At 38.8% G+C, this 25,020-nt stretch overlaps 1 protein-coding gene across 1 annotated transcript in view; it reads right to left on the reverse strand.

The window, feature by feature from the left end:
• Nucleotides 1-359: 359 nt before the first annotated feature.
• The window catches only part of OMA1 (OMA1 zinc metallopeptidase), a 46,861-nt gene continuing 22,200 nt past the window's right edge, over nt 360-25,020 (reverse strand). The window contains exons 8-9 of the mRNA XM_070746010.1: nt 17,868-18,017; nt 360-898 (exon numbers count right to left, since the gene is read on the reverse strand). Of these exons, the coding sequence (XP_070602111.1) occupies nt 689-898; nt 17,868-18,017 (360 nt within the window). The 3' untranslated portion in view covers nt 360-688. The remainder of the gene's footprint in view (nt 899-17,867; nt 18,018-25,020) is intronic.

Genomic DNA, 25,020 nt, shown 5'->3' on the forward strand with positions numbered 1-25,020 from the left:
GTCCAATTGTCTTTCCTTTCTTTCACCTATCTTATATATTCTCTTCCTTTCATATATCCTCTCCTCTAAGTTCACTTTCACCCTCTTTTATATTATCACATGTCTGTTTTCTTCTTATGTATTTGTGTATTGGACAAATGAATAAATAAAATAAATAAAATAATGAATATAACTTAAATGTACTATGCAAACAGGAGCCATTTTTAAACAGACATTCAAAAAAGAAGCAAGGTTTTAACTCTTCCAGTACCAGAAGTAAAAATCCCCCCTCCCCTGGACTTTTCATATAGCAATAAAACTGGTATTATAATGTGATATAAATAATGGGTGTTTTCATAAGAAAAAAAATTGGACAATCATTTCTTCGTTTTTGAGCATCTGGTGTGACAGCCCTTGGTTTATTATCTTGTAAGTAGAACCCCACTTCTATAAAGCAGGTTTTAGGCAACTCCAAAGAGGGATGAATTACAACCTTGTGTATAAGAAGCCATCTTCTGCCAATCCATCTAAACACCATGTTTCTTATCCACATTACGATTGCAGGGGAGGGGAATCATACTCATGATTCACATCTTTCTCTTAATGTTGTCATCAAATGTTTGCACAAAAGCCTATGGCATATGATCGACCGTGTGATGAGCATTTGGATAAAAAGTATCCAGAAATATTCTGGCTTTCGTCCCGAGTGTTATTTTCCAGTGACAGGGTCGACTGGCATGGTTTCCCTTTTTGCGAATGGAAGCGTAATGTGAGGGGGGGCGGAACCATGAAGAGTAATATTTGGGGTTTTTTGACCTTCAGATGCTTGCAACAGATGCTGCATGCTCAGTTTGAATATGAGGCGAGGATCCTGACCAGGCAAAGACGGGCAGTTGCAATTTTCTCTTATTTTCAGTGCCTGCAAATAGAGAAAGGGTACGTTATGACACAAGCAAAAAAACCCCATTAATCAACAAAGTTTACCCCAAAAAATTTGCCGCACGAATCCCAGCAATCGGTTAGGTCCCACAGAGTTGGCCTTCTCCGGGTCCCGTCAACTAAACAATGCCGTCTGGCGGGACCCAGGGGAAGAGCCTTCTCTGTGGTGGCTCTGACCCTCTGGAACCAGCTCCCCCCAGATATTAGGATTGCCCCCACCCTCCTTGCTTTTCGGAAACTCCTTAAAACCCACCTCTGCCGTCAGGCATGGGGGAATTGAAACATCTCCCCCTTGCCCATGTAGTTTTTGTGTATGATTCGATTGTGTGCTTGTTTTTTATATATTGGGGTTTCTTTTGGATTTTTTAACCTAAAACTGTAATTTAGATTGCGAAATATTAGATTTGTTACTATGTTTTGTTTACCATTGTTGTGAGCCGCCCTGAATCTACGGAAAGGGGCAGCATATAAATCCAATAAATCTAATTTAATCTACAAATCCATAATTCCAACCAAAACCTCAATGTTGGTTGGTTTGTTTATTAGACTTCCATGCCACCTTCTTGAGGCAACTCAGGATATTGTAACACAAACAATATTGTAACACAAACAATATATGTGTAGAAATCTAATTGTTTAAAAAAGGAAATATACAAAATTAGCAAAAATACTAAAAAGCCACCTCATTCCCAACTCTACATTAACACTTCGGTCCTATTTAGTATTGGTGGCATGTCACTTTTAAGCAAGGGTTCCAGGTTGTTAATGCTATTATATATTTGGCCTATATTTAATATATGTGGCCTATATTTAATTTATAGGAGCTATTTGTGAGCCGCCCCGAGTCTTCGGAGAGGGGCGGCATACAAATCTAAGTAATAATAAATAAATAAATATTTAGGCCTAATTTGCAAAAACAAGTGAAAAAGCAGAACATAGACATGGGTTGTTTTGGGTTGATGGTTTAACAAAGCAAAAATTGTGTACCACCAGCAAACACTGATTTATTTGATTGAATGATTAATTGCCACCCATCTCACCACAAGATAATAATAATAATAATAATAATAATAATAATAATAATAATAATAATAATAATAATTTATTAGATTTGTATGCCGCCCCTCTCTGAAGACTTAATGCTGGATTTTCAAATCATGCCATGCTTGGTAACAGTAAACTGCCATCTCAGTTTAGGACGAAACTTTAAGCTATAATTTACTTAGACTTAATTATTATTATTAATTAAATATCAATTATTATTATTGCTTAACTTATACTCTCCCATTAGTGAGAGTGAATGGGCTGCAGATATTTAGCACACCATCCTTATTATGACTTAACCTTCCTGGCTGAAAACAGCAATATTGTAACAAAAAAGTGAAGGTATGTATTCAATAATTTTTGAATATTGTTCCACACATTAATTTTTCAATGTTTCCTGACTGTTAAATGCAAGAGACTAACATTACCAGTAATGGGTGAACTTCTGAACCCCATGCACAGTCATCCACATTCATCCAATTCAATCACTCACAACAACATCGTCCGGAGACAATCTCGTCACTCAGGGACCCCATGCCCGCCGACAGAGGTATGTCTTCAAAGCTTTATGAAAGACCAGGAGGGAGGAGGAAGTATGTATCTCTGGAGAGAGTTCGTTCCAGAGGGCTGGGGCCACCACAGAGAAGGCTCTTCCCCTAGGCTCCACCACTTGACATTATCTGGCCGGCAGTACCTGGAGAAGGCCGACTCTGTGGGACCTAACCGGCCGCTGGGATGCATGAAGCAGAAGATGGTCCTGTATGTAGTCTGGTCGTAAGCCATGTAGGGCTTTATAGGTCATAACCAGCACCAATGCAGCTCACGGAGTGATGTTGAATGCGGGCAGATCTTGGGAGCCCCACAATAGCTCGTGCGGCTGCATTTTGCACAATTTGCAGTCTCCAAACACTCCAAACATGTCGCCTCATTTACAGTTCAATACTGTTGGCTTGAATTGAAAACTTCTCTGAAGCATTTTTAAAAAAATATAACACTTCTACCTATTTTGCACACTACCCATAATTTTAGGGGGGGGGGGAGAATCAAAGTAACGTTTTGATTTGCACATGGTCTTCTCAATATTGTGTCTAAAAATTCACTAGCTGTAGATGCAGTCATTTCCACTTACCAATCAATAACTTCACAGATATTTGCAGTGACAGAGTTTTCTCTTATTCTCGTGTTGAACATAAGCCACTGCATTAATGTCAAATGGTATTACTCAAGCCAAGCATAACGATTTGGGTTATTTCTTAAAAAGAGAAAATTCAGTTCCTTTCATACTCATGTAGCATTTTAAAAAAAATCTTGCAGTTTTTGTGTTTTTTGGAAAACAGAGTACAGTGGAACCCCGACATAAGAGCTGCTCTACTTAAGAGCAACTCGAGATAAGAGCTGGGAGGGGAGAGATATTTTTGTTCTACTTACAAGCCCAAATTCGAGATACAAGCGCCAAGGAGCTGTCTCCTGAAGCCAAACGCTAACTTCCGCGTTCGGCTTCAGGAGACAGCTGCGAAGCGGCGCGCGTGTTTTAAAAGGTTGCAGCCGGCCTGGAGGGCTCGGGGGGGTGCTTGCAGCTTTCTTTCTTGCTCTTTTTCTTTCTCTCTTTTACCTTCCCTTCCTCTATTTCTTCTTTTCTTTCTCCTTCCCACCTTCTTCCCTCCCTCCCTCCCTTCACTCATTCCTCTCTTACTCTCCCCTTTCATAAGTTTCCTTGCTTCCTTCCTCTGTTCCTGTCCCTTCCCTCTTTCCTTCCTTCCTTCCCACCCTCCGTCCATTCATTCACCCATTCCTCTCTTGATCGCTTAAAGCCGGTCCCTGGTGCAAAAAGGGTTGGGGACCTCTGTCCTACAGGATTGGGTGGCAGAGAAGTTGAACATATGTAAATTTAAAAGTTTAAGAAAGTTTACAAGTTAAGTGAAAGAAACTTCATTATTCATTTATATGTACATGTACATTTCTTCATTAAAAACATGTCTTTCTGCATAATTTAGACTAACTTTGTGAGTTTTTTGAGGGCTGGAACCAATTAAAATTATTTACATTAATTCCTATGGGGAAAAGTCGTTCGAGATAAGAGCTGCTCGACTTAAGAGCCCAGGTCCGGAACGAATTAAACTCGTATCTCGAGGTACCACTGTATTGTATCCATCTTCCCTCTGTTTACTTTATTTATTTAAATTAGCAGATCATCAGCAATAGAGCCAAAGTCGCAAAAGACATAGCACAGCTTAAAGTAATATTTTGTTTGAGTGGGAAAGAGAGGCCTGATTAAACGTACTTCACACTGTTTTATCATCCATTAAATACAAGATGAAGGCTATAGGCAGGAGAGATAGAGAGTTATGCTCAGCATGGAACCTTCTGAAACTTTAGGCCAGTCAAAATGATATTTGCAACAATTTCCTGTATGAAGATTTATTGCTGGTACTGAAAGTTTAGACTCACCAAGGGAATGTCCTGTGCTGACTATTTTGTTTTATTTAGAGCCAATAATGTGGACCACAAAGCAGTTTAAGGCCTGTTACCTGTACTGGATTATATCTTGACCTATGGTGCATTGCAACAGCAAGAAATACCACTGCATGGAACCAAACAACAGTGATGTCTATTGTTGTTTATTTGGAATAAAATTCCATTTAGTCAAATTATGCTCCTTCTGTAGTGCATTTTGGGCTGCAATCTAATTCAATTCAATTCAATTCAATTTATTAGATTTGTATGCCGCCCCTCTCCGAAGACTCGGGGCGGCTCACAACAATAATAAAAACAATATAACAGTAAACAAATCTAATATTAAAAGAAAAGATATATAAAACCCCAACAATTAAAACCATAAAACACATACATACCAAACATAAAATATAAAAGCCTGGGGTTGGTGTCTCAGTTCCCCCATGCCTGGCGATATAGGTGGGTCTTGAGTAATTTGCGAAAGGCAAAGAGGGTGGGGGCTGTTCTAATCTCCAGGGGGAGTTGATTCCAGAGGGCCGGGGCTGCCACAGAGAAGGCTCTTCCCCTGGGGCCCGCCAAACGACATTGTTTAGTTGATGGGACCCGGAGAAGGCCAACTCTGTGGGACCTTATCGGTCGCTGGGATTCGTGCGGTAGTAGGCGGTTCTGGAGGTACTCTGATCCATTGCCATGTAGGGCTTTAAAGGTCATAACCAACACTTTGAATTGTGACCGGAAATTGACCGGCACCCAGTGCAGGCTACGGAGTGTTGTAGAAACGTGGGTGAATCTAGGAAGCCCCACAATGGCTCTTGCTGCCACATTCTGCACGATCTGAAGTTTCCGAACACTAAACATGGCTGCTTGCATGTATGTGGAAATAAAGTCTTGGGTCTGGAAAAATACAGTTTTTCCATATTTCCACAAATCCCATCTCTGCAATGTTTCGAAAAGAGTAATATTCTGCTGTGCTACCCCATATCTGTCATTCCCAAACGTGTCAGTACAAGGAAATGAAAGAAAAACACCTTTTCTGGAAGTATGGACAGAACACGACACAATTTGCTTCAACAGAGCAGAATATTTAATCATGAAATCTGTCTGTAAATTTGAATGCATAACTTACTATTTATACGTTCCCGGAGCTAAAATAAGAAAACAATGAATATGCCATATGCAAGAGTTTGACACCTTTCTTTCCAAATTTTTCCAGCAGCATCAAACCCCAAATGTTTCCAACAGCGTCAAGCACCAAAGCCTAATTTAGGAAACAAGGATCGCTTGGATTTCGGGAATGAACTTTACCGCAAATAGGGTATTGTGGCAGAACCTTGAAAGCCTGCCAAAGCAATCCTTCATATTGATTTAGACCGAGCGCCCGAAAGCAGATTTTATTTTATTTTATTTTATTTTATTTTATTTATTTTATTTTATTCATTCATTCATTCATTCATTCATTCATTCATTCATTCATTTATTTATTAGATTTGTATGCCGCCCCTCTCCGCAGACTCGGGGCGGCTAACAACAGTAAAAAGACAATGTAAACAAATCTAATATTAAAAAATCTAAAAACCCCAATTTAAGAGATCAGTCATACATACAGTCATACAATACATAAATTTTATAAGCCTAGGGGAAGGGAATATTTCAATTCCCCCATGCCTGACGACAGAGGTGGGTTTTTAATAGCTTACGAAAGGCAAGGAGGGTGGGGGCAACTCTGATATCTGGGGGGAGTTGGTTCCATAGGGTCGGGGCCGCCACAGAGAAGGTTCTTCCCCTGGGTCCTGCCAAACGACATTGTTTAGTCGATGGGACCCGGAGAAGGCCAACTCTGTGGGACCTAACTGGTTGCTGGGATTTGTGCAGCAGAAGGCGGTCCCGGAGATATCCTTGACTTATGGCCACGGTTGGGTCCCAAATTTACTCTGCTAAGCAAGACAAGTGCTAAATGAGTTGTGCCTCGTTCGATGATTATTTTTTTTTGCTACAGTTGTTAAGAAAATCACTGTGGTTGTTAAGTGGATCGTGCGGTTGTTAAGCGAATCTGACTTTCCCCATTGATTTTGCTTGTCGGAAGTTGACTGGGAAGACTACAGATAATGATCACAGGACCCTGACACATCACAACTATCAAAAATACATGCTGGTTACCAAGTGCCCAAATTTTAATCATGTAACCATGGGGATCCTGCAACAGTCGTAAGTGTGAAACTAATCATCGGTCACTTTTATTAAGTTCCATTGTAATTTCAAAGTTCACTAAAAGGATGGGTTGGACGTTGAGTTCCCGTGCTTTGAGTCTCTTGGTCAAGCTTAGCCCTTACCTGTTCTGAGACATGAGCACTTCATTCTAAAGCAGGGGTCTCCAACCTTGGCAACTTTAACACTTGTGGACTTCAACTCCCAGAATTCCTCAGCCAGTGATCACGTTAAAGTCCCCAAGCCTTAAAGTTGCCAAGGTTGGAGACCCCTGTTCTAAAAGCATTAATTTCTCCCCACATAAAGAGCCCCTCCAGGGAAGGATTTTCCCCCCAGAATTTAAGCAAGGAAAATCCCCCATCGCTTACTCCATCCAACTGATGCTAATTTCATTTTGAAAGTCTGCTAATGTTAAAGGGAAAGCTGTATTATATGTCCTTCAACAGTAACAACTTTCTTTCTTCTAGCATTAGCTAGTGTTAATTCTTCCTTGTTTGTTGTTCAGCTAACCCCATATACTTTCACCAAATCAAGTAGAAAACATATGAAGCAATATAGTAAGACCTCACCTATCGCTAGTGTTACGTTCCAGACCCGTCCGCGATAGGTGAAATCCGCGATGGGGAATTTATCGACTGATAGTACTTATTTAAGTATTTATATTGTAATTGTTTGGTAAGTTTTCATTGTTTTAAGTGTTTATAAACCCTTCCCACACAGTATTTATTTTAGATACAGTGTTTAAATACAGTATTTACAATTTTAGATATTTTTTTTTAAAAAAACCTGCCGATCGAGTTCCGCGGGCTGTTTAAATCTGCCGATCGACTTCCTCAGAAACCCGCGAACCAGCAAAGATCCGCGAATGATTTTTCTCATTAATATTTCTTGAAAACCCGCGATGAAGTGAAGCCGCAGTAGGTGAAGCGCGGTATAGCATGGGACTAATGTACTGTGTTCATTTATTATTTTGATTTACATGTCTGCCCAACTCAAAGCCAATTCTGGATGGAATACATTTAAAATTAATGCAATAGCTAAAACAGCAACAGCAGCAACAACAGTAACAAAACTAACAGCACGGAATGAAGAAAACACATACTATAAGATAAACGAGCACACCAACAAACCTATCCTAGAGCTTAGGGGAAAAGCCAGGTTTAAATGCATAAAGGTTTGCAGAGCTGGGACAATAGTCTCTGGGGAAAGATGCTATTTAGAAGGCAGGCACCACAACAAAGTAGGCCTTCTTTCTAAAACTCACCAGACACATTGCTTAAGGGATTGGATTTGCTCACCCTGTTGGATCTTACAGGGCAGGCAGAAATAATGGAAAAGTTGTAAATGCTGCAGTAATTATTATTCAACTGAGAGCAAACTAAATTATCTGGATCCTTTTTAGTCAGGGTTCATGGGACTGAGATCATACTCTTAGATGACCTTTGGTGGGAGCAGGATGGGGGAGTGTGACCATCCTCATTATTCTTGACCTCTCAGCAGTCTTCAATACTGGACCTGCTTTGAGAGTAGATGATACTCAGGGGTGGGTTCTGACTTACCTCGCTCTTAGTTTGCTTCCTCATGTACAGTTAAGTACCCTACTGGTACTTAACATTTCTTTGTACCAGTAGAGTGAAGGAAAAAATAAAGTCAATATTCAGTGTCACTATACACATTTATGTTTTCCCTTAAGTTTTCTCTGGGTATACTTCAAGTACGTTGGCCTGCAGTTTTTGTTAAATTTTGGGGAAAGCAGTTAAGCCCCCTGCCCCCAAAAGATTTTGGAACTGACAGAAACAAGAACTGTATTAATATTATCAATGCATTTCCTTCTTCCATGTGTTAAATTACAGAGAGCTACATGTTGGCTTTATTAATTAGATCAAACAATGCCAATACTTGATGGTACCTGTCTAATTCCAAGACTCATCTTTCCTGGGAAATCCTCCCTTTATTGAACTGACTTAAAAGGAATCCTAGCAGAATTGAATCTTAGCAAGAAAAATAGCCTAATCTTGGTCCATTACCACTTTTCCCATTTAAAACAGCTCAAGAAATTCACAGCATGATTAAAGTACTCTCCTGAGATTTAATTTGATATCGGTTGTAATCCACGCTGCATCCCAAGTCATTGTTATTTAGCATTTTAAAAATATTATTTATTCTTTGGGAGGTTAGAAGACACGGGCTTACTAGATGAAAGGTATCTTTGCATGATTCCGCTTCATTTGTGCTTTGGGGCATAACAGATCTATAGAAGAGGTCTGGAATGGATAACTACTCAATTATAAAGTGCTATGCCTTGAACAGTTAAAAACAGAGCTGAAAACCCTATGTTAGGAAACATGGTCTTCATTTATTTTTGTTCATACCGTAAATTAAAAATGATTTTTTAAAAAAAAATAAAAATGATTTTTTAAAAAAAATTTAAAAATGATTTTTTAAAAAAATTTAAAAAATGATTTTTTAAAAAAAATTTAAAAAATGATTTAAAAAAAATTAAATTGGATTTTTTAAAAAAATTAAATCAGATTTTTTAAAATTAAATTTATTTTAATAAAATGCTTTTGGAGTAAAAATCCATCTAAAGATAATTGTATATTCAAGATGCATTAATAATTTAGTTTATTCAGCATGGAATTGAGCTTAGTTATGTAGCACGGGGCTGTATATTCTGCAATATTGGGACTGTCAATCAGTGCAGGACAGAAATGACAATTGCTCTTTAAAAATTATGATTTAAATCAAATTGATTTAAATTAAGCCTTTTTACTAGTGATTTAAATTGTGATTTATATCCTGTTTTAAATCGACTTGATTTAAATCAAATCCATCCTGTTCAAGGCATAGGAAATCTAATGAATTGAATTGAATTGAAAAGAAACATCAACCCACAGAAGTACGGTTCAAAGCCCAGTAGCTGCTCTTTTCTTGTAAGGCAGAGACCTCTTAAACATGTTTTCAGTGTTAGAAACACTTTCATGACACATACCTAGCAAGCAAAAGCAGTCTACATTGTTTGATAGCATGTGACAGCTCTTGAAAAAGATGCAACTGGAATGGACGGAGAATTCAATTTTTCAACTCCGCGTTTGTGAACAGGTTCCACGTTATGGCTCAATGTAACGTCTGTATGGCATTTAATGTGATCCGAGTTGCATAAAGACAGAAAAACATGATTTACCGGGAACTTCTAGAATTGTCCTGAGCTTGCAGTTAGCTCAATATTGGTCACACCAATATTTCTTCCAGACTGGAAGTTCTCCCCACCCCCAATTTGGCATAGCATCACAAATGTATATTGAGACTAGACTTTCAATCCTGGGCCTAGAAAGCCTAGAACTAAGACGCCTTAAACAAGATTTAAGTACGTATTGCCCACAAGATCATATGCTGCAACGTCCTGCCTGTCGGCGACTACTTCAGCTTCAACCACAACAACACAAGAGCACACAACAGATTTAAACTTAATATTAACCGCTCCAAAATTGACAGTAAAAAATATGACTTCAGTAACCAAGTTGTCGAAGTGTGGAACTCATTACCGGACTCCATAGTGTCATCCCCAAACCCCAACAATTTACCCTTAGATTATCTATGGTTGACCTATCCAGATTCCTAAGAGGTCAGTAAGGGGCGAGTACAAGTGCACTAGAGTGCCTTCCGTCCCCTGTCCTCTTACTTTCCTATATCTCCTATACCTTTCTTCTATTCCTATATCTCTTCTTCTATTCTTTCATTGATATGTTCTATTACTATATCTTCTTTTCTATTCTTTCTTAGATATATTTTACTATGAGTATCTTCTCTATAACCTTCATCATGTATTTAACTATGTGTGTAGATATATATATACCCACTAAACCCTCATTGTGTATCGTACAAAATAAATAAATAAATAAATAAAAATAAAATAAATTATGAACAGTAAGAGTTGTGATATTTAAAGAAGGTCTAAAAAAGTGATGGTGAACCTTTTTTTTCCTCGGGTGCCAAATCAGCATGGGCGCTTGCTATTGTGCATGTACAAGTGCCCACACATATACTTCAATGCCTGGGGAAGGCAAAAACAGCTTCCCCCACACCCCGGAGGCCCTCTGGAGGCTGGAAATGGCCTGCTTCCAAACTTCTGGTGAGCCCTGTAGGCTCGTGTTTTGCCCTACCCAGGTTCCAAAGGCTTCCCTGGAGCCGGTGGAGGGTAAAAAACGCCCTCCCCCATCCCACCAGAGGCTCTCTGGGAGCCAAAAACGCCCTCCCAGAGCCTCTGTGCGAGCCAAAAATCAGCTGGACGGCACACACGTGCACGTTGGAGCTGAGCTAGGGCAGCGGCTTGCATGCCAGCAGATATGGCTCTGCGTGCCACCTGCGGCACCCATGCCATAGGTTCGCCGTCACTGGTCTAAAAGATAACTGATAAATGATGCCTATGGAAACTTTGGTTGTGTTTAATCTAGTAGGAAATGTGTATATTATGTGCTCTATTTTACAACAACTTTTTAATACCACTTCCCTTAAGTATACAGGTATATATTCAGTACTGTACTTTCTGCCAAATTCTGGTTGCTTCCCTAAACCAGATGCCACATTTGTTATGTATATAGAAACCAACATCCACTGTATCACTTAAGAGTTCGAGTTATTGGAAGTACAGTTACCTTTTAAAAGGCCAGGCTGCAAATTACCCCAAAAGAACAGGACTCCAAAGGTTTGTAAATACCATTTTCGTTTTTGCAAGCCTTACAATTTTATAGTCAAGTAAAATAAAATTTAAAGGAAAAACATAGTAAACAATATATATAGAGAGATATTCTCCTGAATTACAGTGCTAACCCCAGCCTCAGTTTCAATATGTGAAGAAACAACCCCAATTTGAGAACTAATGACACAATTTAAAAAATAATTTACAATCTCCACAAAAGTTTGTCTCCTTATCATCTGCTAACACAAATAATCATAGATCGGCAGCATATATAGTATTCTAAATAATACATTCCCAGAATACTTTTCTCCATAGATCTTCGATCATTCAAGTGTTAAATTTCCCCTCTGACTTGCTTATCTTAAATCTGTGCCAACCAATTCTGTATTTCAGATCTCTCCTCAAGGATTTATTTTTCCATGCTAAATTGAAAATCTCCTTCCACTTCTTGCTATAAAAGGAATAGTTTTTCCTTAAATAAATGTGCCAATGTTTTAAAAAATTGTCATCTTCCGTTCTCAGCAAATTAAAAGTGACAATGAGTTCTTAGTTTCTCAGTATAAGTAACCATTTGGTTTATAATCATGGAAAACTTCTAACATATAATAGTATTCTTGATTTACGGCACTAAAACTCCTCTTGTTTCTATCACTATGGCAGTGAATGGATGGTTAGATCTGTAAAATAACAATGATTACACCATTTTTCAAAAAGAATATAACTTTTTTAAAAATATGCATTATGGTCACAAAATGGAAAAGCAAATGAGAGTTCTCATTTCAGGAGGTGCTCTCAAACATTAAGGTATTTGGGGTGCTTCAAAAGAAAAACATATGTGAAGTACTTTAATGGAAATGATCCACAATCACGGTTGTACAGTTTGACATTTGATTAATAAAAATCTGAAAATCCCTCTGTTTCGCAACTAACAATTAAACTATTAGCAGTTGGCATTGAGTTCAGTTGAAATTATTTCTGAGTAGACAGACATACAGGAATTATATAGTGAGATTTATTCAAATTTTCAGCTAGTTTGCATGGCAGTGCTTAAATTTCTAGTACAAATCAGAAATGTAAACTCAAAGACCTTCTCCAATATTCCCAATAATTTAAGAGTTGTTGGCCTTCTCCGGGTCCCGTCGACCAAACAATGTCGTTTGGCGGGCCCCAGGGGAAGAGCCTTCTCTGTGGCAGTCCCGGCCCTCTGTAATCTACTCCCCCGTGGAGATTAGAACTGCCCCCACACTCCTTGTCTTTCGTAAATTACTCAAGACCCATCTATACCACCAGGCATGGGAGAGTTGAGACACCTTTCCTCCAGGCTTTTTTTATATTTATGTTTGGGTATGTATATGTTGTTTGCTTTTTTAAATATGATAGGGTTTTATGTGCTTTTTAATATTAGATTTGTTTTCGCTGGAATATTGTTTTTATTATTGTTGTGAGCCGCCCCGAATCTTCGGAGAAGGGGGGGCATACAAATCTAATAAATTGAATTGAATCGAATTGAATCTGATCCAAACAGAGACATTAACAAATTCAACATCACTCTGGGAGCTGCACTGGCTGCCAAGGGATCTCTGGGCACAATTCAAAGTGCTGGTTATGACTTATTAAGCCCTACATGGCTTAGGACCAGACTATCTTTGGGACCGTCTTCTGCCTCATGTATCCTAGTGGCCGGTTAGGTCCCACAGATTCAGCCTTCTCCAGGTCCTGTCAACTAGACAATGTCATCTGGCGGGACCTAGGGAAAGAGCCTTCTCTGTGCCGACCCCGCCCCTCTGGAACAAACTCCCTCTAAAGATACGTACCGCCCCCTCCCTCCTGGTTTTTTGTAAAGCTCTGAAGATCCACCTCTGACAGCGGGCATGGGGGCCGTGAGTGATGAGATTGTCTTCAGCCTATATTATGAATTATTGAATTCAATGAATGTGTGTGTCTGTATATGGGGTTCTTAACAATTTTAGCAACTTGTATCAGTCTTTTAAAGTAAATTAGATTTATTTTCTATATTGTTGCATTTATAATATTGTACGCCACCCTGAGTCTCTTTAAAAAGGGCGGCATAGAAATCTAATTAATAAATAAATAATAAATAAATATTTTATTTATAAATTATTTGGAGCTGATTTTTGATAGAAACAAATTATTTAGAAAAGTTTAAAAATAACAAAGAAAGATAGAAAAGGAGGAGGAAGAAAAGAGGGGAAAACAGTAATTTCTAAACTAATGGAAAAGGCATTTCACTGACAGACATTATTAAGTACAAATGCATGTACAGTGCTAAAATTTGAAAAAAATATCTCAACTTTACTGATGGCAACAACCATCCTGGGAAGAGATCACATGAATATGGTGGACAGTTTGCCAAAATCATCAATTCCATTTGCATCAAATTCCTTGTCTAAATATAAATTTAAAATGTCAGTGTCATAATGTTTTATGTAATGTTTTTATGTAATGTCCTATAATCTTACTTGAGATATCCTATGTACCTGTCTTAAAGAGAATATTGCTGACTTGTAATTCTGTGAAAGATTAATCAAAGTAATTATGTAATGGTAACTACATTATAACAGTGAAGAGGTATGACTTTCACTTTTCAAGTAAAATGTGCGAGTAAAAAGGAAGATAGTTTCCCTGACAAATACCAGATATTCTGTAGAAACAGCAAAGGAACATCTTATGATGATGGTTTGAACTGATGGTTTAAACTTACGAGGGCTTCAAAAATGTGACTTACAACCTGTCCTGGAAATTAGGATTGTCACAAAACCTCTATAGCAGGGATTCCCAAACATGGCAACGTTAATACTTGTTGACTTCAACTTCCAGAATTCACCAGCCAGCTAAAATTCTGGGAATTGAAGTCCACAAGTCTTAAAGTTGTCAAGTTTGAAGATCTCTGCTCTATGGTTATAAGATCGGAATGCAGATGCTTGGAAATTGGCTTACATTTATGACAGTTGCAATATCTTGCAGTGATCACAATTTGTGACTTTCCCGGCTAAATTCCAACAAGCAAAATCAATTAAGGAAGCCAGATTCACTTAACAACCATGATAAAATGGTCATAAAATCAGTTCTGGTGATGTAATGACTTGACTTCCTTGCTTAGAGATCCAAACTGAAGTCCCAATTTGTTTGTAAGTTGAGACTTCTGAAGGATGCAGGTGTATTTTTAAAATTAATGCTATTTTCTTCAACTGAAAATATGATTCGTTATCTATTTCACTATTGCTTATAGCCATATATGGAAGGGTGGAAGAATTCTCAACAAGTAAGTTGGGGATCCCACCATCAACATACTGAAGAAGGCAAGTATGTTGTTTTTTATCAGTTCACATTGCCCAGATCTTTCAATATGTGGCCTGTTTGAAAAATTGAAGTTTTAAAATTTTAAGATGACAATGTGGCAAATATCATAAATAAACATTTATTTTATTTTATTTATTTTATTTATTGGATTTGTATGCCGCCCCTCTCCGCAGACTCGGGGTGGCTAACAACAATGATAAAAAACAACATGTAACAATCCAATTTAATAAAATCACTAAAAACCCTTATTATAAAAACCAAACATACACACAAATATACCATGCATAACTGGTAATGGCCTAGGGGAAGGAATATCCTAACTCCCCCATGCCTGGAGACAAAGGTGGGTCTTGAGTAATTTGCGAAAGACAATGAGGGTGGGGGCCGTTCTAATCTCTGGGGAGAGTTGATTCCAGAAGGCCGGGGCTGCCGCAGAGAAGGCTCTTCCCCTGGGGGCCCGCCAAACGACATTGTTTGGTCGACGGGACCCGGAGAAGGCCAACTCTGTGGGACCTTATCAGCCGCTGGGATTCGTGCGGTAGAAGGTGGTTCCAGATGTATTCTGGCCCAATGCCATGTAGGGCTTTAAAGGTCATTACCAACACTTTGAATTGTGACCGGAAACCGATCGGCAGCCAGTGCAGGCCGCGGAGTGTTGCAAAAACATGAAGATTCATTTGATCATGTGATCTTGCTTAGTATGAATCTTGCGTAATGAACGACTGCAAAAGTTCCCAGTATGGTGCCCTTCGGTTCTAATTTGTTCACAAATCTCTCCTTTGATGCAATATAAGCTCCATGCTTCATATGTATGGAAGAGAGGGAGGGGAGGAAAGGGAAGGAACTGACCAAGGTTGGTCACCACAATTTTATTAAAGGACATCTATCCGTCACTATGGCAGTCCAATGCCCACAAAATAGCCTCTCAAAACTCCAAGTGTGCCACTGATCAATGAAGCCGAGGATTTTTGCCTCGGGCTACAACAAAAAACTCTACTTATTTTCCCCTAACTGTGAATTTCCCACAGGCTTCCTGTTGGCTGCTTTCATTCTGTGGTCTAGATGAGTATTTAACTCAGCAGAGTTGTTGTGTTTCTCTACACTTATTAAATGCAAGCATAATTTATATTCCGTGCATCCAGCAAATCCACAACTAACAGAGAAATGATGCGTATTTCTATATACAGTACTTCATTATACAAGAATAAGCTTTATGTGTTACTAGATGAGAGGCTTCACTTGCAATTTCCCTGAAATCAACTATATAAATTCACATACAGGTAGTCCACAACATATAGCCATTCATTAATTGACTGTTCGAAGTTACAATGACACTAAAAAAAAACACCTGTGACCATTTTTCACACTTACGAACATTGAAGCATCCCCCTATCACATGGTCAAAATTTGGACACTTAGCAACTGGCTCGTATTTATAATGGCTTCAATATCTCGGGGTCTTGGGATCACTTTTTGCAACCTTCTAATAAGAAGGAGCAAAGTCAATGGAAAAGCCAGATATATTTAACAACCACGTTACTAACTTAAAAACAGCAGTGAATCACTTAAAAGCTGTGGCAAGAAAGGTTGTAAAAATGGGGGGGGGACCTCATTTTACAATGTTTTGCTTAATAACAGAAATTTCTGGGCTCAATTGCGGTCGTAAGTCGAGGACTACCTGTACTTCTGATACAATGCTTTAATGTGCCAAGGACTGCCAAAAGATGCATGCACATATTATGTACTAATACAGGGGTAGGCAAAGTTGGCTCTTCTATAACACGTGGACTTCAACTCCCAGAATTCCTGAGCCAATTATGCTAGCTCAGGAATTCTGGGAGTTGAAGTCCACGTGTCATAGAAGAGCCAACTTTGCCTACCCCTGTACTAATTCATTATATACTCAAAATGGGTGAACAGTGCAGTCAGGCGGTAGGGAAAGCAAGTAGGATGCTTGGCTGCATAGCTAGAGGTATAACAAGCAGGAAGAGGGAGATTATGATCCCGCTATATAGAGCGCTGGTGAGACCACATTTGGAATACTGTGTTCAGTTCTGGAGACCTCACCTACAAAAAGATATTGACAAAATTGAACGGGTCCAAAGACGGGCTACAAGAATGGTGGAAGGTCTTAAGTATAAAACGTATCAGGAAAGACTTAATGAACTCAATCTGTATAGTCTGGAGGACAGAAGGAAAAGGGGGGACATGATCGAAACATTTAAATATGTTAAAGGGTTAAATAAGGTCCAGGAGGGAAGTGTTTTTAATAGGAAAGTGAACACAAGAACAAGGGGACACAATCTGAAGTTAGTTGTGGGAAAGATCAAAAGCAACATAAGAAAATATTATTTTACTGAAAGAGTAGTGGATCTTTGGAACAAACTTCCAGCAGACGTGGTAGATAAATCCACAGTAACTGAATTTAAACACGCCTGGGATAAACATAGATCCATCCTAAGATAAAAATACAGAAAATAGTATAAGGGCAGACTAGATGGACCATGAGGTCTTTTTCTGCCGTCAGACTTCTATGTTTCTATGCTCTATGTTTTTTCCTCCTTATTTGTTACATCACAAACCACTATCAGTATTTTGAATCCTCTGGACAGGATGATATAGAATTACCTCTTTGAGCAAGGATGGAAATCAGATTTGGGGGAGAACCGCACACATGCATACAATGATATCAATTCTAAGAGCCAGCAATTTACAGATGGCAACTCCCATCAGAACAAGTGGAGGAGTAGAATAACACAAACTTTTCAATACCCAATGGCTAGGGGAGTAAAGAAATGAATGAGACAGAATACTAAATAGACCATATGTGCATCAGTCCACTCAGTATTCTTATCACCCCTCATCTGACTGGAGGGACGACTGGAAAGTCAATTATAAAAACTAACCCCTGTCATCTCGGGTTATGTCTTATGCTAGTCAATTTCTGTACTATTTATTTTATTATTATTTTGAAGCATCTATGCGTGGATTGCAAAACACGGTTCAAATTGACAGCATGCAACCTGGTGACAATTTTCTTTAGGAAAAAAAAGAGAAAGACAAAACAAAGCATCATTGCTTGGTAGATTGTAAAATGCGGTGTGTATATTTATCAGCAACACTGGATACCCTCATTCTCTCGTTTCTAAGTTATTTCATGTGGAGTGAAACTCTCTGTGATAAGCAAATAAGACAGGGCACACAAGGTTTACAAAGGGTGACTAACCTCCGGTATCAGTCTGTCTAATTGTTCAGCTCGATTCTCATGTGATGGGTGTGTAGAAAGCCATTCTGGTAATTGGGGTTCCTTCTGGAGAATCGTAGCCAGTTCCATTTGCTGCCAGAAGACAGAACTGGCTCTTACGTCCATACAAGCCTAGAAAATATAGGCAGGAAACTGCTTAGTAAAGACATTTTCACAGATTTCTTTCACAACAATTAGAACTCTTGTAAATATTGCTGGCTGCTCTCATAATACAAGGGAAATGTATCTATTAATTAAATTTATTTATTTATTTGTTTGTTTTATTGATTGATTGATTGATTTGATTTGATTTGATTTGTATGCCGCCCCTCTCCGTAGACTCGGGGCAGCTCACAACAATAGAAAACCGTTCATAACAAATCTAACAATTTTAACGATTAAAAAAACAACAACATTAAAATCCCCGTTATTAAAACATACATACACACAGACATACCATACTTACATTGTATAGGCCCGGGGGAGATGATTCAATTCCCCCATGCCTGATGGCAAAGGTGGGTATTAAGGAGTTTACGAAAGGAAGGGAGGGTGGGGGCAGTTCTAATCGCCGGGGGGAGCTGGTTCCAGAGGGTCGGGGCCACCACAGAGAAGGCTCTTCCCCTGGGGCCTGCCAAATGACATTGTTTAGTCGACGGGACCCGGAGAAGGCCAACTCTGTGGGACCTAACCAGTCACTGGGATTCGTGCGGCAGAAGGCGGTCCCGGAGATATTAGGGTTTTATGGGACGTTCCTAAGATATCAACATGCTGAAACTCACACGATACAGTAAGTCATTAGGTTTGGGGGCAGGTGTCTTTGACTCAGCCTTGACTCCTGGTGACTATCTCCATTAGTCCCTAAAGTTTCCTTGGCAAGATTTTTAGAGGTGGTTTGCCACTGCCACTTTCCTAGGGTGAGAGTAAATGACTGGCTCAGCTGGCTTTGTGCCTAAGGTAGGTCTTGAATTTATGGTTTCCCAGTTTTTAGCCTTAACTACTACACAAAACTGGCTCAAACATTGAGATAATTTACAGCCTAGATAAAAGAGAAAGCCAATGGCTAGATTCAAAGTTTTGCTCAAGTCACAATCTTCATTAGGCACTGTACTATGACAGGAAAGTTGCTGTCAGCAAAGAAGTAGCAAAAGACAGAAAGCATAGGAATACTCCTGGTCTGTTTTCATTGCAGGAATTGTGACATCTGTAGCTATGAAACCAAAATAATTCGTAGACCTCCTCGCTTTAGAAGTGAATGGGTTAATAATAATAAAAAGCCAGCATAGCCATTGAAGTGTTTTATTGAAAGAAGAAAACCCTCTAATTAAAAAAAGAATTGAAACAAAGGGCAGCACAAAATAACCCCAGAATAAGGCTACCTACATTGAAGTTTGTTACAAGGAAACAGCTAGCACAAGTATTCATAGATACTGTAACACAATCTGATTTCAAGAAACAAATCAAGTGATTTATAGAATGTGCGGAATTAGACATGATGACAAAACGCTTGAATAACCAAGCTGAAACAGAATTTTATAAAATATGGCACAAAGTATATAAATGGTGGAATTTTAAAAATAGTTTTAAAAATTAAATAAGTAAGAATTTACAATTATTTGAACGTATTAATTTGATGGTAAACCGTATGCATATATGAATAGTTTAAAAATAACATAAACATAGGGTAGTTTTGCAATATGATAAATTTAGAAGTGATATATTTTATATTCTATTTTAGATTAAAACATTTAATATTTGATAGATAAGAAAATTAATTAACATAGAGAATATAGAGTTAAATTTAATAAGAATATAGAGTATGTATGTTATGTTTTTGTATCAATCTGATCATAGTTAGACTTTTTTCTTTTTTATATTAGTTAGACTTCTATGATAAGCGGAACAATGGTAGCTCCTTAAATGTTGAATGTTGTTTGTCCTATGTTTGTCTTTTGAAAAACTAATTTAAATTTAAAAAAAAAAAAAAAAAGAAAGGAAAAATCAATTGCTGCTATATCCAATTGCTGGATACAAAATCAGTAAACAAGAAAACCCCCAAACAGTGGCATACCAAAATGGAAAATTGGGTGGGCATTTTCAGAGGTATCCAGTGATTGTCGTAAATATCTGCAAAATTGTCTGGATTCATTCAAATGACTATCTTTTATTACATCATTTTAAAAAACGGACAGCTTCTGAGTAGTAGAGTGAAAAAAAAATTCAGTGGGAAATAAAGGAGACTTGCTCATTGACATTCATCAGAAAACACTAAGGCAGAAATAGAAAAAGTTGATTAAATATGCACAGAAAGAACTAAGACCAATGTAATGACTGTTCTACTCTCGGGTCTCCAGTAATTTTCCACGTCCAGAAAAATAACTTTTTTGAAATAAAGCTCATTCTTTATTTTTTCAAACGAACAGGATATAATAATAATAATAATAATAATAATAATAATAATAATAATAATAATAATATTATTATTTATTAGATTTGTATGCCACCCCTCTCCGAGGACTCGGAGGATATAGCCACCCTGAGTCTGCGTAGAGGGGCGGCATACAAATCTAATAAATAATAATAAATAATAATAATATATATAAAATGCAATGCAAAGTCAAAGAAGCATGAAGTACAACACAGTTCTTTGTCACTTAGAAACAAGCTTTGGCTTGGGATCTGGGAAGCGCGCCAAAATCCATTCCTTCTAAATTCCTAGAAAACACACACCACTATAAATCAAAGCAAAATCAGAGGCTCACCGCCAACTTTTACAAGCAAAGGAAAAACAGCTTAGAACATATCTGGAAGACAAAGCCCATGATTTTTAGCATTTCATTTCAGGGACGCCACAGTTTCTCACCTGTTCCATGTAACTAACGTTGTGAGTCCACGCCCCCTTTTCCCAGCCACCCTTCTTTATATAGCCTGGAAGTGACATCACACATCAAAGAGTTAAGGCTGTGGATTAATAACTTTTACTCTGGATCTCCTCTTGCCTTTTGGGCATTCTTCAATAGCGTGGGTTAATCCATGTATCTTCTCCCAATATGTCTTCCTGACTATCTTACAGGGACCAATCTCCCATTGTCACATCAGCCCCCTCTGGCTCTCCCCAGTCAGTGTCTCACTCTCTCACTCAGTTTCCTCTGACAGCCCCACTGGCCCAGGATATCCTGAGGGGCCTGGTTCATCCTCTTCAGAATCAGGCATTATTATTATTATTATTATTATTATTATTATTATTTATTAGATTTGTATGCCGCCCCTCTCCGAAGACTCGGGGCGGCTCACAACAGTAATACAAAAAAATATAACAGTGAGACAAATCTAATATTAAAATAAAACATATCTAAAACCCCAACAATTTAAAACCATACAACACATACATACCAAACATAAAATATAAAAGCCTAGGAGAGGATGTCTCAGTTCCCCCATGCCTGGTGATAAAGGTGGGTCTTGAGTAATTTGCAAAAGACAAGGAGGGTGGGGACCGTTCTAGTCTCTGGGGGGAGTTGATTCCAGAGGGCCAGGGCCGCCACAGAGAAGGCTCTTCCCCTGGGGCCTGCCAAACGACATTGTTTAGTCGATGGGACCCGGAGAAGGCCAACTCTGTGGGACCTTATCGGCCGCTGGGATTCATGTGGTAGAAGGCGGTTCTGGATGTATTCTGGTCCAATGCCATGTAGAGCTTTAAAGGTCATTACCAACACTTTGAATTGTGACTGGAAACTGATCAGCAGCCAGTGCAGGCCACAGAGTGTTGCAGGCATGACCTAAGGTGAACAAGGATCAGTCACAACAATAACCATTGTTGTAAACTCCTTGATTATTATTTCCTAAAACTATTTGTATCCAGGCAATACACCGTTTAATTGAAAATGGAATTTTTATATGTTATAAAATTTTAAAAAATCATTTTTTAAAAAAGGTATGCACAGAAAGGTTGGGTGGAACAAAGATGGGATGTATTTACTGAGTCAGAATTAGCCTTAAACTGGAAGTTCCCAAACGCATGGACTTCTCAGAATGCACAACCATTGTAATTATTGCAGAGAATTTAAACATCCTTGTTTAGAACTCATGATTATTCAGACAATCACTCACAGGAGGAAGAACTTTAAGGAACAGACATAATGGGAAAAGATAGCTCATGGAATGCCCAATTGTAATATTTTTATCTTTTTTTCTTTTTTTCTTTCTTTCTTTCTTTCTTTCTTTCTTACTTACTTACTTACTTACTTACTTACTTACTTACTTACTTACTTACTTACTTACTTACTTACTTATTTACTTAATTATTTATTAGATTTGTATGCCGCCCCTCTCCGAAGACTTGGGGCGGCTAACAACAATATAAAAAGACAACGTAAACAAATCTAATATTAATAATAATCTTAAAAACCCCAATTTAAAGAACTACTCATACATACAAGCATACCATGTATAAATTCTATAAGCCTAGGGGGAAGGGAAATTTCAATTCCCCCATGCCTGACGACAGAGGTGGGTTTTAAGGAGCTTGCGAAAGGCAAGGAGGGGGGGGCAACTCTGATATCTGGGGGGAGCTGGTTCCAGAGGGTCGGGGCCGCCACAGAGAAGGCTCTTCTCCTGGGTCCCGCCAAATGACATTGCTTAGTCGACCAGGAGAAGGCCAACTCTGTGGGACCTAACCGGTCGCTGGGATTCGTGCAGCAGAAGGCAGTCCCGGAGATATTCTGGTACGATGCCATGAAGGGCTTTATAGGTCATAACCAACACTTTGAATTGCGACCGGAAATTGATCGGCAACCAATGCAGACTGCAGAGTGTTGGTGTAACAACACTGTGAAAAGATAGCTCATTGAATGCCCAATTGCAATATTTTTATCTTGCTACAAATTAGTTTGTCTCCTCCCTAATCTTCTTTCCTCTTACTTCAAACTAATCCACATGTGTAAAATAGATCAAGTGGTTTGAGACAGGGATGAAATGCAGCCGCCTTCCCTACCAGCTTGGAACTACAAGCCTTCATATGCCACAGTTTTGACCCTCTGCGCATGCACAGAAGGCATTGCGCATGTGTAGAGAGCTAAAACCGGGACGTGACCGTCATCTGGGCAGGTGGGCACCCTCCCGCGCCACTGCTGCTACAGCATCGCCGAACCTCACACCACACCGAACCTCTGGCAGCATTTCCCCCCTGGTTTGAGAGGAAATAGGCATCTTCCTCTTTAGTAAGTTTTGCTTGAAACTTTTTGACAGTGACAAGAGGAAGCCATTGTATTTAACTAGAAAAGAAGAAGAGCAGAAGATGAGTAATTGACTCACGTACAAATATAAGAAACAGAGATTCCAGTTTTGTGAAAAGAAACAAACTAGCTGAATTAAGATATGGACTTTTATCAGCAAAACAAACATGCTCACGCAGATACATACACAAATATGAAAGACATTGCTGCAGCAATGTGAAAACAATAAAAATAAGACTTTTGATATATTCTTCATAAATGCAGAAGGTACTGAAGAAAATACTACAGGGATAAATGGTTAAATTTTTTCTGCACCTTAAAGTTTTATTTAAGAAATATTTGTAGCCTCGCTGACTCCACTAAATGGAACACTATATACCCCAGGATCAGACTGCCTCTGAGCCTGCTGGCTTTTCATAAAGCCTGAAGATCTGGATGTGCTCCAGGGTCTCAGGGTCAGGAGATTGAGTGCCTGCTGAGAGATCTTTAATAATGGTTTTGTTTGGATTTATCTTCTGTGACCACTATTGGGGGTTTTCTTCCCCTACTCCTTCGCTTTTAGTGAAAAGCTGTATTTGTGAGATGGGTGGCCATATAAATCAATTTAATAAATACATTAAATAAGTCTGTGTTTACATATGTGGAATTCCACTTAGATGTGCGACCCATCATAAAAGGCTGTTCAATAATGCAAAGGTATGGATGTGATAGATATGATAATACCTGCTGCAGATGCCAGGGTGGGTGTGGGGCGGAATCAGCACCTGTGTTGATGTGTTCATACAACAAGCCTGGATTTTCATATCAGCACCACAATATATATATGAATAGCAGTGGAGAATGTGTGGTGTGTAAGGATGGGTTAAGTTCCGTCCTTTAATTAACTTTATAGATTGAATGTTATGGGTTGAAAGAAGGTAGGTATTTGGGTTACTCCCAGTTTTGGTTGTGCTGGTTGTTGATCAAATAAAGACTACTTATTTATTTATTTATTTATTTTATTTATTTATTCATTTGTCCAATACACAAATACATAGGAAGAAAAATAGACATGTAGTAATATATGTAAGGGTAAAAGTGAACTTAGAGGAGAGGATATATGAAAGAAAGAAAATATATATCATAAGTGAGAGAAAGGAAAGACAATTGGACAGGGGACGAAAGGCACACCAGTGCACTTATGTACGCCCCTTACTGGCCTCTTAGGAACCTGGAGAGGTCAATCGTGGAGAGTCCAAGGGAGAAATATTGGGGGTTAGGGGTTGACACAATTGAGTCCGGCAATGAGTTCCATGCTTCGATAACTCGATTGTTGAAATCATATTTTTTACAGTCAAGTTTGGAGCAGTTCGTATTAAGTTTGAATCTGTTGCGCGCTCTTGTGTTGTTGCGGTTGAAGCTGAAGTAGTCATTGACCGGTAGGACGTTGTAGCATATGATCTTGTGGGCAATACTCAAATCATGTTTTAGGCGCCGTAGTTCTAGGCTTTCTAGGCCCAAGATTGTTAGTCTATTTTCGTAGGATATTGTGTTTCGAGTGGAGGAGTGAAGGGCTCTTCTGGTGAAATATCTTTGGACATTTTCTAGGGTGCTGATGTCCGAGATGTGGTATGGGTTCCAGACACATGAGCAGTAGTCTAGGATGGGTCTGGCAAAAGTTTTGTAGGCTCTTGTGAGTAGTGTGAGATTGCCTGAGCAGAAGCTGCGTAGGATCAGGTTAACAACTCTAGAAGCTTTTTTGGCGATATTGTTGCAGTGGGCTTTAGCACTTAGGTCATTCGATATTAGTATTCCAAGGTCTTTTACTGAGTGTGGGTTGGCCGTGAGAGATTGTTTATTCAGTTCGTATGTGCTTACTACATCTTCCCTTTTTAGACAGCAATGAATATGATCATCATAGC

This window comes from Erythrolamprus reginae, chromosome 3, assembly GCF_031021105.1.
Source record: "Erythrolamprus reginae isolate rEryReg1 chromosome 3, rEryReg1.hap1, whole genome shotgun sequence".
NCBI classification, from domain to species: domain Eukaryota; kingdom Metazoa; phylum Chordata; class Lepidosauria; order Squamata; family Dipsadidae; genus Erythrolamprus; species Erythrolamprus reginae.